We start from the raw sequence: 13,104 nt of genomic DNA on the forward strand, positions 1-13,104 counted from the left end.
GGGACCCACACTTTAAAAGTTTACTAACGTAGGGTGACTATATTTGAGTTTGTTAAAAAGTGGGGGAGGGTGGCATTGGTAAAGCAATGTCGTTATTGTAAAAGGTCAAACGAAATACATTCCAAACTGTGACAACCCGCGAAATGGAAATGTTTAAAATAGCGACAAGACTGGACGCACACATTCGGTGAGTTGGGAATTGTGGCGTCTAATTGAGTTGTATGAATTAACTCATTATTGAACACAGAATGAGTCCGTCATTATTGGCCACCACATTTACATAATTGCACAGCAAACCATTAACCATACAGCGTCACCACAGTTGCGTTAAATAGTCTAGCACCTGTCAACATTTATGGGAAAGCTTTGTTGATATAGTGTGCTAAGTAGTGCTAACATACTTGACGTTTCAGAGGCCATCATGCTAACAGAAATAATCCGGTAAATTGAACCTGTTCATGACAGTTGTATTAAGGCCTACACACCCTTAGGTTGCCATTTCAATACACTAACATTCTTGACAGCCAATTACTAGGAGTAGCCCTACGTCATGGCCCTTTAAAAGTTGTAGTTCACAAAACTGCTTTTATCATCAGAACACTTGAATCCCAACAAACGTTCTACGGTTCGACGTTCTACGTTTCTCATTTAGACTTTGAAACAGCGATGGTGAAAGGGTCAAGAAATGTGTCGTCGTCGGTTAACATCAGAGAACTTCATACATGACCATCTGGTGGTTCACTATAAAGATGTAGCAGCAGTTGGGATAACACATACTTAAACAATATATAATGCACAGTTAAGGCTGTACTTGTACCACAGATTTGCCTAAAAAAACCTAAAAGGATGCAGTAATAGGTTATGATAAATATTAGGTATAGCTTTTTGTTTCTCTGATGCAGGCTTCATTGCAATGTATTTGGTGACTGTCATGAAATGTAAAACTAAAAATCTATAAACAACATCAACATACCTTGTTGTAGATTATTCTATGCAGGACATGTTGTCAGTGTGTACCTTCATAATTACATTAATACAGTAGATCTAAAAATATTAGTTTTTATTTGACAATAAAAATATGTGTCTGACTTATTACACTACTCCTTGGCTTGAGATGGCAGAGCATTGCCTCAGTGTTACCAAGCCTGAGATAGAGCAATTTATTTTTACTGCCAAAGGCCTGTAATGCCATTTGGAGATCGTTATGTTGACAAAAGAAATTGCCTACTGCATTTGAATCTTCTCAGAGTGGATTTTGAACCTCAGCTTCCAAAGTCTAGGAGTGTTGTAAATTGACTGAACTTTTGTTGCAGCAGGGGATTGAAAACGTATCCATCTCAATCTGGTGTATCCTACACTGTAGTGACCATTGATGCCATTGATCTAAGATGTTTGCCTCTCATCCTAAGAGAGCTGTTTTATATGTGGGCTTTGCTTTGTAAACGCAGTAACAGTGTTCTCGCCTCCTTTTCTCTTTCTCTGACTTGCGCAATTTATGTCATATCTCCACGTTATATTACTGTAGTTACAACAGCAATATGTACAATCTGTATATGGACATTTGAATAGTATTATGTTTCAGAGAATACTATTGTGATGTGCATTATTTTGAAGACCACTGCTTTTAGTACACATGATTCTCAATTAGTTGATTCTTGTGCAGTATGAATGCACCTGTCTTGCTGAGTTCTGTATGTCTGTATGTCTGTATGGTGGCATCTGGCATTGTACATAGTTTGAGCTTGTGATGGACATGTAGCTCTAGGAGGTCCTTGTTATGCTGTGGTATAAGGTTTCTTTGCTTTGGTGTTTTGGTTAGTCCAGTTGCTCCAGACTGTAAGTCACGCTGGTGAGGTTTCTTTCCTCATGTCCCACTAAAAACTACCTTTTTTATCTCTGTGAATTACCTTATGTGGGAAGTGTTCATTGCATATGATAGGTGAAAATTCACCCTAGTTACCTCAGGACTCCGGAGCTGCATGAAAGTATATTTATTAGACAGACAACAACAACAATAGCAATCGGGCTCCCCTCCCAGCACAAGGCTGAAAGTGAAGGCCATGATAAACACATCGCACAAGGTTTATATAGTCAGAAGTTTAGCTTTCAGCAGGGATAACCACGTGGTGGATTTCTCACGTCCGAGGCTCCCTGTCTTGCAAGGATGGCAGTTTTGCACAAGGCTGGAAGAAGCACAGTTCCCTTCTTATCTCCTCTGGTCTAAACATGCTCTTGTTCATATGCAGACTAAGTGGCACCTAATATTCTAGTTACACACACACACAGAAAATCCATGCTCCATAAGCACATGATTCATACAAGGAATATATTAATACAAGGCACTTGATTATTATATTCTTAAGTCAGTAACAGTGTTTGGAAATAATCTCTATCAGCATATGTTTTTTTGTTCTTTAATTCCACAGAAGCTTCAGTGTGAAATGGATGGTCATTCAGTAATAACACAGCAGCTGGTGGAGTGCATCCAGGTAGGAAAAGCACTTTATTTCACTACAGTGGTTTGTGATTCTTTATTGTAGAACAATTATAAAAATGTGGACACATCACTCTGTCTTTTCATGCTTTGGTGAGTACTGTTGCTATCAGTAGGAGGACAAGACGGAAGGTCAGACAATGACAAGGTATCAGGCAGTTGGTGGCTCAAGTCTAAAGTGTACTCCCATGGGCATGGCTGTCCTGAATCGTGGCAGTCATTGCCACGATTTGGCACATTGACCTCTGGTGGCCAAAAGATTATTATATATAATACTTGTTACGTTGTATACACATGTGCCATTGTTTCCTATCTGTGTCTTGTTCCTGCCATGTGCTCCCTTGTTCCTACCATGTGCTCCCTTGTTGTTGTCGGTGTCTCCACCCCTCACCTTTCCCAACTTATCACCCTGTTGGTTTGCCTGATTTAGTTCACCTGTGTCTTGTTGTCTAGTTCCCCCTTTGGTATTTAAGTCCAGTCTGTTTCTTGTTGGTTCGTCAGTTTTGTACGGGTAGAGATTCGGTCCTGTTTAGCTGTGTGCTAAAGCGTGTTCCTTTTCTACCGTGCTTCTGTATTTTGATGCGTGTTACCCTGCGTGTGTTGGACTCCTTAGTTGGAGTTCTCTGCGTCTGTGTTTTTAGATTTTTTTCCCCCTTAGTTTGAGTCTTCTGTGCTTCTGTGTTTTTTGATCTTCTCTGCATCTGGTCTGCGATTGGGTCCCTTCCTTCAAATTCTTGACACATGGCAATCTATAGGTCTGAGCACGATGCGCATGAATGTATACCTTCAAAAGAAAATCTGGAAACAGTCTGTAGTTTAGCACAACGTAGAGATATTATTTTAAAAACTGTGATTGAGCTTTTGCCCTGAGAGCCATGTCCATAACAGCAAAACTGGTATACTTTGGATACACAAACGACACGTACATGTCCGTGTTGTGCAAACGCAGACGTTTTGGAGTAAACTTAAACCTTGAAGGGACAGAGGCTCGCAGACAAGGGAATTCAATGCAGGCAGGAGTGGCTTTACTTTGACCAGCACGAACAGAAATACACACTCACCAAACTCACTCCCAGCATCCCTGTAGCTCTTACTTAGTTTGTTTGAAGAGGTGGGATGGAGGACTATGTCCTGTGCTATACATCATCACCTTTCTCATTAAACATAGGTTGTAATGTTGAAAATCGCCTTGTATGGTCCCAGTAACCTGAGACTATTGTTACGACCCTGGCAGGTCTAGGCCCTGCCCTGTGATATTTGCATGCCTGTTCTGTCTCTACAGCAGGTAATTGGAAGCAGGTGTATCAGTGATTGGACGGGCTACAAAAGCCCTGATCAGACTGCAGTCAGGAGTCACTTTGGATTCCCGGCATTTGGTTATCGATGGATAGAGATTGGTTTTGGATTGTTGGTTTTGGAAACTTGTTGGTTTTGGATACTCGCTGGTTTTGGATTACCATTTAACTGACTTTACATTACATCTTTGGTTTCTATTTACAACACTGACAATTACTACACGTTTGCCTATAAATATAAACCTGTAATCATTAATAAATAACTTGTATTATTATTATCATAAATTCGCATGGCCTCCCCTTTATGTTTCATGCATGTGAGCCGTGCACGTAACACTATGGACACTAAGTAATAATTGCTTGTTCAACAGAGAGTGATTGGATTTAGAAGAAATAACATCTAGGGAGTTAGTTAGTAGATATAAATGTTATAAAGCCAATTTAACATCACTTTAGTCATGCTACTCCTGCCAAGTGAAGAAATGTTCCCTACACTCATGTTCAGGCATAAAAGATAATTAATGTTGTTTTAAGTTGGACATTTTTTAAGTATTAAATAAGTACTTGTCTGTAAAATGATTGAAACACAAATTACAGTCATAAAGTGGAAGAGGACACACTGTCCTGTTACATCCATCACTGCAGCATTACACCATTGTTTAACAACCTTGAGCGCTCAGATTCAGAAGCACAGTGCCATCTAGCCACCAGAAAGCAGAATTACCCTGAAAACATGCAGCTCTTTAATAGTTTCCTGTTGTAGTGTTGTTTATTCATTCATACATTTACATCTTTGTCAGTGTTTGTTTACATAGTAAAATACAATGAAACTTCACATACACTTGTAATCATTTATTAAATTATGTCTTCATTTCCCCTTCACGTTTTTGTCAGTCCTGCATCTTTTCTCTTTGTAATGTGAAGACAGCATCTTAGATCGAATGCATCTTTTGCAGAAACATGAACAGGGTGGAGTCTTTGTTGTGGGTCTTCTCTTGTTGTCCTTACTAGTGCAGGTGTCCTGTCATGGTTGTGCATGATGGTAAAACAGACTGGCTCATCAGCGTCTGCTGTTATCTTCCCACAGTTTGTGGCGCTGAGTGGTTTTGTAACAGTGAGAAGATGAATTGGCATTATTCTCAGATGCCTGTATCACTGCATCCCATGTACACACACAAACACAGGGGGGGGGGGGGGGGGGGGGGGGGGGGGGTAGGGTAGGGAGTAGGGAAGGAGAGAGGGGGGGTAGGGTAGGGAGGAGGGAAGGAGAGAGAGAAAAAGCATTTACATTTTTTTTCTTCAGGATAGAAAATATATGTGCAACATGAAATGCTGAAATTAAACTGAAATGCTCAAAACTATGTGTAGCTCTAATACGATTTCTGTTGGACTGGGGTTTTATTCACCATCTCTAGGCTGCTGACTTAACCTACAGAAGCCATTTATGCATAACTGAATAATTCTTTATATCTGGAGGAGTTTTTTGCGGGCCAAGCCTATATGACCAGGGTCATAATTATGATCAATGCAACTCATAGGTGCCCTTTATTAGCCTCCCTATAAATAACGAATAGCGGAAAGACAGTCACATTATGAGGCAGCAACTGGCGTTGAAATAGTGAAAGTGTTTGTCTTTGGTTAATGATGCTGCGGCTTTACCCTAATACGGTGTACAGGACGGCGTTACCTTATTTAAACATACAACGCAACGTTGTTGAAACGTGTGGTTTCATTCAGATCATTGTTGCATAAGATCTGTTATAGCAATCGATATTTGTAGATTATGTTTTTCTGCTGTAAAAATCACGCGAGTGTGAAAACAGTCGGTGAGTTATTTCCTTTTTCTGGATAGCTCTGGTAGTAAGAGTTAATGGCTTTAAAATCTGTTTTATGTTATGTTTTTTTATGAAATGTAGACATCATTGTCTATTTATGTCTATTCATTGTCATATTATATATGACTTTGTGAATAACAACGGATTCTGCGATTTCTGTGTAGAACTCGAGACATATCATGCAATGGATTGCAGTTCCTCATGCAATACTGTGCGCGCCGCTGCTGTCTGAAAAGCACCACTGACGCAACTCTAACCATGGCTTTGATGTGCTATGTCTTGCAGTCCAAAAGCAGGGATCGGGTGTGATGGCACATGTATTTTGATTCAGTGATTTGTTGCGACCAAATCGGTATTTAACAAGACCATCTTCTTAACCTAAATCAGAGGAACCACATGCTGGTTTCTCTGTGTTCTGTTTTGCAATAGAGGATTTCTAATGTGTGTATAAAGAATAAATCAGACCAAATTGCTGTTGCTGTTTAATAATGGACTATGATATATGGAACTGATTAAGTATGATGCGCCGGTGTCCCCTTTCCTTGAAAGATCGGGGTTGCTATCCATGGTGCTGAAGCCTCTACAGTGCCTTGCCTGCCAACACAAATCTTCCAAGACTCTTCTGATGTGCCATTTTATTTGACATGGATAAAACGTGTGATGACTATCTCATTGAAATGGAGTTGTAGTGAGAAATCGACCAGACTAATCATCCCACACACCTTTTCTTTTGTTAATATAATATCAGCTGGAAATAATGCCAAGTTGAACAAATCTCTATATCTGAATCTTACTTTGATCAGTAGAATTAGAAGATCTAAAGATTACCATAGGGTACACCATTGTTATTATAAATCATACCTCAAGGTGGTGTCCTCTCACCGTTTTAGTTTTTTTTAATGGAAACCCTCCCCTCATATTTTTTATGTAAATGAGGGTGAATATCCTGCAGCGTTTCTCTGCTCTCGTCTCACCACAGTGTGTCTATTCGTCTTAAATTTCGAAACGGTGTATTGTATTGTTTACGTTTTAACAGAAAGGAGAGAATCGCAGGCCAGCAGTTGTTTTGCAGCATGGGCGAGGTTGTATCTGGAGTGAAGTGGCAATTGCTGGCTTCGTTTTATTTAACGTTGATCCGGATAGGGTTCGCGGATGTTCGGTATGCTGTTCAAGAGGAAACTAAGAAAAATCATATAATTGGAAGCCTGAGCAAGGATCTGAATCTGGAATTAAACCGACTAAAAACTCGTAATGCACGAGTGGAATACCAGGGGGAGCGACGATATTGTGGAGTTGATGTAAATACTGGGAATTTCATTGTTCTTGAGAGAGTGGACCGAGAGGTAATTTGTGGCACAAACGCACCTTGTATTCTGCATTTTGAATTTATCCTGGAGAACCCACTTGAACTGCATAACATTGCGTTAGAAATACAAGACATCAATGACAATGCTCCTGGCTTTCCTAAAGATTCAATCAAATTAGAAATAAGCGAGAATGAACCAACTGGCTCTCGATTCCAGGTGGCTCGTGCACGGGATGTAGATGTCGGAATAAATTCGGTACAAAATTATGTACTCAGTCAAAACGAGCATTTTGTATTGGACCAGAGAGCCGACAAAGGCAGATATGTAGACATAGTGCTTAAAAATAGTCTTGATCGTGAAAAAAATGGGGAGTATTCGCTAGCGTTGACTGCTGTCGACGGCGGTAATCCTCCTCAATCAGGCTCGGTTGTTATTCAGATTTTTGTTACTGACATCAACGATAACTCCCCGGTTTTCTCACAACCAATATACAGGGTCGTAATGTTTGAAAACTCGCTGCCTGGAACCTCTGTAGTCACAGTTAGCGCAAGTGACTTAGATATTGGCGCAAACGGAAAGGTGACCTATTATATGAATCATGTGTCAGCAAAGACAGAAGGTTTATTTGAAATTGACCAAAATTCTGGAGAAGTTAAGGTACTCGGCCCGCTGGACCACGAAAAGTCCTCCTCTTATGAATTAGAGGTCCAAGCTGAAGATGGAGGTGGCCAAGCCGGACACTGCAAGGTATTAGTTGAGATATCCGATGTAAACGACAATGCACCAGTAATAATAGTAAAATCACTTGTGAACCCAGTCTCTGAGAATGCCCCACCTGGGACTGAGATCGCAGTGATTAATGTTAAGGACCAAGACGCAGGGGAAAACAGCAGAGTCAAATGTTCCATCAACGAAAATAGTCCATTCAAACTGCAGTCGTCGATAAAAAATTACTTTACATTGTCTACCATCGCTGCCCTTGATCGGGAGCATATTGCTGAATATAATGTAACAGTGACCGCTACAGATGGAGGGTTACCATCGCTTTCTTCAACTGCAGTTTTAACGTTTCATATATCAGATATAAATGACAATCCTCCTGTATTTGAAGAGAAGTCCTACAGCGCATATGTGACTGAGAATAACAAGCCTGCCCTCTCTGTCTGTTCTGTTACTGCGAGAGACCCAGACTGGAGACAGAATGGCACAGTGTTCTACTCTCTGTTGCCCAGTGAGGTCAATGGTGTTCCGGTCTCATCATATTTATCCATTAATGGAGACACAGGGGTGATCCATGCTGTGAGGCCCTTTGACTATGAGCAGTTCAGGAGCTTCAAAGTTCAGGTTATAGCCAGAGACAATGGTTCTCCTCCACTCAGCAGCAACGTGACTGTGAGTGTGTTCATAACAGATGAGAATGATAACTCTCCTCAGATATTATACCCTACTCCAGACGGAAACTCCTTCATGACTGAGATGGTTCCTAAAGCTGCTCTTTCTGGCTCGCTGGTCTCCAAAGTGATCGCTGTTGATGCTGACTCTGGACAGAACGCGTGGCTGTCATATCAGATAGTGAAGTCAACTGATCCAGGACTTTTCACTATTGGTCTCCACAGTGGAGAGATCAGGGCTCAGAGGGACATTTCTGAATCTGACAGCATGAAGCAGAACCTTGTGATCTCAGTGAAAGATAACGGACAGCCCTCTCTCTCTTCAACCTGTGCCGTATATTTACTCATCTCTGATAACTTGGCTGAAGTGCCTGAACTTAAAGACATGTCTTACGAGGAGAGCAATTCTAAAATCACATCTTATCTGATCATTGCTCTGGTGTCTGTTTCCACTTTCTTCCTGACTTTCATCATTCTGATCATTGCTGTGAGGTTGTGTCATAGGAGAAAGCCCAGACTATTGTTTGATGGAGCAGTAGCCATTCCCAGTGCATATTTGCCTCCCAACTATGCAGATGTTGATGGAACTGGAACTCTCCGTAGTACTTACAACTATGATGCCTATATGACGACAGGGTCACGTACCAGTGACTTCAAGTTTGTTACATCCTACAATGACAACACTCTGCCTTCTGGCACCACTCTGAAGAGGAGCCCAGTTGACAACAGTGACTGTCTTAACTTCACTTCACTTGACTTCACTGACAATGGATCCAAATTCTCCACTCTGGTAAATATTAATCCTTGTTTTCTAAGCATACAGTATGTGTCATAATTTGGTTGTTTTGAAGAACATATACCACTAGAATGTCATAATTCTGATGAATTACCTGAGCGGTTTTGTTTTTCACTACATCAGAAACAGATTCCATGGTCTTCCGGTTTAAAGTTTTACTGTAACTCAAGCTATTGTCACAGTATCTAGCTTTTGTAGCTAACTTTTATTCATGTGAAGTCTACTTTCTAGTTGAACTTGCTTGAAAGCAGCAGTACGAAGTGTTGGTCTATTGAGTCACAGAACTACTTTTGCTGGATGGCGACAGGTGTATTTATCTGTAATTCACGTGAACATACATCATTAAAAGTAATTAGATTCAATTAAAACGAGTTGCTTATAAACATACCTCACGCAGTGGAAAATTGTTGCACTGTTGCTTTAATACAGAAATCAAAGCCTCCAGTAGTGATTGTTTTATTGGTAGGTTGAGTCGTGACCTTTGTTGTCTTTGCTGATACTGCTGTCTTGTGCAAATGTGGTTGGCTACTGTTTGACATTTTTTTAGTAGTTATGAGGAATTCAAAGCTGACAGATCCAGCAATGTACAGTTTGGTCTCTCAAACATCAGATTTATGTACAGAATTGTTTTGCTTTGACCTTTTATGATTTAGATTGTTTGATATTTGCGTCTATGGAACTGTAGTTTAAAGACAACAGAGATGCATTGCATCTCTTTGGATTTCAGTCTGGATCAATGTTTTTGAAAAGATTGCTTCAGCTGAGCAGTGTTGCTGAAAACTGTTTGAAAAGCACTTCAAGAACAATGTTTGGACATAAGCGGTGATATTTTGAAATGTCAATGTTTCCACGTTTTCATGAAAACAATCAAACTAAAAATCTCTACTTAATGTTGTAGTTAAGTATGTGTCTGTAAATGATTGCTCAGCTATAATGCCAAAACCAAAAGTAGATATCATTCCAGGTTTATGAGGCAAGTTTTATCTAATCTGACTACATATTGCTGCATAATGTCTCCTGCAGAACATAGAGTTCTCATCCACAAAGGGTCAAGCAAACACATTCACCACAACTGTTTTAACAAACAAGTGACACACTTCATTTGATTAAAAGTCTTTGCTAGATATGTACCTGGATTTTAATGAAAATATAACGCCACAATAGTCTGGTAAGACTTCCGAGTTGTAGTCAACATAGTGTGGTTGACGATATGCAGTATACAAAATGTACTCCAAGTGGCACTATTGACCAATTTTACCCTTTTAAAAGCGCATCGCCGCCCCTTGATTTAATATTATATTAGAGATTATAGGACGTCGCTAAACACGGCAAGCCTTTATATGAGGGTCTAGCACTCCTCGAGCGTTTTGATTTAGCTTATCTTAACGCAAAACCTAAAAGTCTGTCTTAGACTAGTATAATTTGTCATTTATGAGAGTACACTATACTGTTTTTTTCTGAACTGCACGATGAAGGACTCCAAAGGATATTTACATGATGCGGTTTTCTGGATTGTATTTATTCTCGGATTTTTGCGCCCTTGTAATGGCGATTTGAGCTACTCCGTGCCAGAGGAAATGAAGAAAGGCACAGTGTTTGGAAATATAGCAAAGGATCTTGGTGTCAGTGTTAAGGGACTATCGGATCGTAAGGCTCGGATAGACATGGAGAGTAACGACAAGCGTTTTTGTAATCTACAGGATGGAGAACTGGTTATACTGAAGAGAATAGACCGCGAGGAGCTGTGCGGGTCACAGCCATCATGCTCCTTAAACTACGAATTGGTTTTAGAGAAACCTTTGGAATTGCATCGGATTTTCATACAAATTGAGGATATAAATGACAACCCACCTCGTTTTCCGAACAATGAAATCAAACTGGAGATAAGAGAATCCGCTAATAAAGGCAGTCGTTTTCCTCTGGATGAGGCGCACGACTCTGATATGGGCCGAAACGGAATTCAAGGCTATTCGCTGGAGAAGAACGATCATTTTTCTCTAGACGTGCATTCTAATTCAGACGGAGGAAAATATAGCGAATTAATTTTAGATAAAGATCTTGATCGTGAACAGGAGGAAGAGGTAACGTTAGTGCTTACTGCTACTGATGGTGGCACTCCACACAAATCTGGCACTGCGCTTATTCATGTTACTGTCCTTGATGCCAACGACAACTTACCAGTATTCAGTCAACCCGCTTACATAGTCAGTCTGCCTGAAAATTCTCCTTTAGATACCGTGGTTGTGACTGTAAGCGCCACAGATGCAGATGAAGGTGCAAATGGAGAGGTCACATATGAATTCAGCCGCATATCTGATAAAGCAGCCAAACTCTTCTTTATTGATAAAGTGACTGGAGAAATCAAAGTGGTAGGACAAATAGACTATGAGGAAAAATCGAAATATGAATTAAGAGTTCAGGCAAAAGATGGAGCTGGGCTGGTTTCTCAGGCTAAAATTAATATAGACATCACAGATGTTAATGACAATGCTCCTGTGATATCTATTAAATCACTCAATGCTCTCATCCCTGAAAATGTAGCCCTGGGCACTGAAATTGGGATTATTAATGTTCTGGATGAAGATACGGGGGGAAATAAACAGATTCACTGCTCCATTCAGCAGAATGTTCCATTTAAATTAAATCCATCAATTAAAAACTATTATACACTGGTTACTACAGCTGAACTGGATCGTGAACTTGTAGGTGATTATAATGTAACAATAACAGCTACTGATGAAGGGTCTCCACCACTGTCTTCCTCTAAAACGATCCATCTGTCTGTATCTGATGTAAATGATAATCCACCTGTATTTGAGGAGCAGTCCTACAGCGCATATGTGACTGAGAATAACAAGCCTGCCTCCTCTGTCTGTTCTGTTACTGGGAGAGACCCAGACTGGAGACAGAATGGCACAGTGTTCTACTCTCTGTTGCCCAGTGAGGTCAATGGTGTTCCTGTCTCCTCATATATATCCATTAATGGAGACACAGGGGTAATCCATGCTGTGAGGCCCTTTGACTATGAGCAGTTCAGAAGCTTCAAAGTTCAGGTTGTAGCCAGAGACAATGGTTCTCCTCCACTCAGCAGCAACGTGACTGTGAGTGTGTTCATAACAGATGAGAATGATAACTCTCCTCAGATATTATACCCTACTCCAGAAGGAAACTCCTTCATGACTGAGATGGTTCCTAAAGCTGCTCTTTCTGGCTCGCTGGTCTCCAAAGTGATCGCTGTTGATGCTGACTCTGGACAGAACGCGTGGCTGTCATATCAGATCGTGAAGTCAACTGATCCAGGACTTTTCACTATTGGTCTCCACAGTGGAGAGATCAGGGCTCAGAGGGACATTTCTGAATCTGACAGCATGAAGCAGAACCTTGTGATCTCAGTGAAAGATAACGGACAGCCCTCTCTCTCTACAACCTGTGCCGTATATTTACTCATCTCTGATAACTTGGCTGAAGTCCCTGAACTGAAAGACATGTCTTATGAGGAGAGCAATTCTAAACTCACATCTTATCTGATCATTGCTCTGGTGTCTGTTTCTACCTTTTTCCTCACTTTTATCATTCTGATTGTGGCCGTAAGGGTTTGCCACAGGAGAAAGCCCAGACTGTTGTTTGATGGAGCAGTAGCCATTCCCAGTGCATATTTACCTCCCAACTATGCAGATGTTGATGGAACTGGAACTCTCCGTAGTACTTACAACTATGACGCCTACATGACGACAGGGTCACGTACGAGTGACTTCAAGTTTGTTACATCCTACAATGACAACACGCTGCCTTCTGGCACCACTCTGAAGAGGAGCCCAATTGACAACAGTGACTGTCTTAACTTCACTTCACTTGACTTCATTGAGAATGGATCAAAATGCTCCACTCTGGTAAATTATTTAAATATTTTCTTGTTTGAATATGTATTATAATTATACATGTTAATATAAAGATATGGTCACTTTCTAAGGACCTAGGACAAGGCA

At 40.6% G+C, this 13,104-nt stretch overlaps 2 protein-coding genes across 2 annotated transcripts in view; both read left to right on the forward strand.

Annotated features, from left to right (window-relative positions):
* Positions 1-6,697: 6,697 nt before the first annotated feature.
* Positions 6,698-13,104, forward strand: part of LOC308364290 (protocadherin gamma-A11-like) — a gene marked incomplete at its 5' end in the record, with an annotated part of 212,701 nt that continues 206,294 nt past the window's right edge. Inside the window, one exon of the mRNA XM_080837379.1 lies at positions 6,698-9,112. Within this exon, the coding sequence (XP_080693505.1) occupies positions 6,698-9,112 (2,415 nt within the window). The remainder of the gene's footprint in view (positions 9,113-13,104) is intronic.
* Positions 10,696-13,050, forward strand: LOC308364346 (protocadherin gamma-A4-like; the record flags this gene model as incomplete). Its single annotated transcript, XM_080837463.1, has 1 exon — positions 10,696-13,050. The coding sequence occupies one exon, from the start codon at positions 10,696-10,698 to the stop codon at positions 13,048-13,050; it is 2,355 nt and encodes a 784-aa protein (XP_080693589.1).

The sequence above is a fragment of the Sprattus sprattus genome (genome assembly GCF_963457725.1).
Source record: "Sprattus sprattus genome assembly, chromosome: 1".
Classification (NCBI taxonomy): domain Eukaryota; kingdom Metazoa; phylum Chordata; class Actinopteri; order Clupeiformes; family Clupeidae; genus Sprattus; species Sprattus sprattus.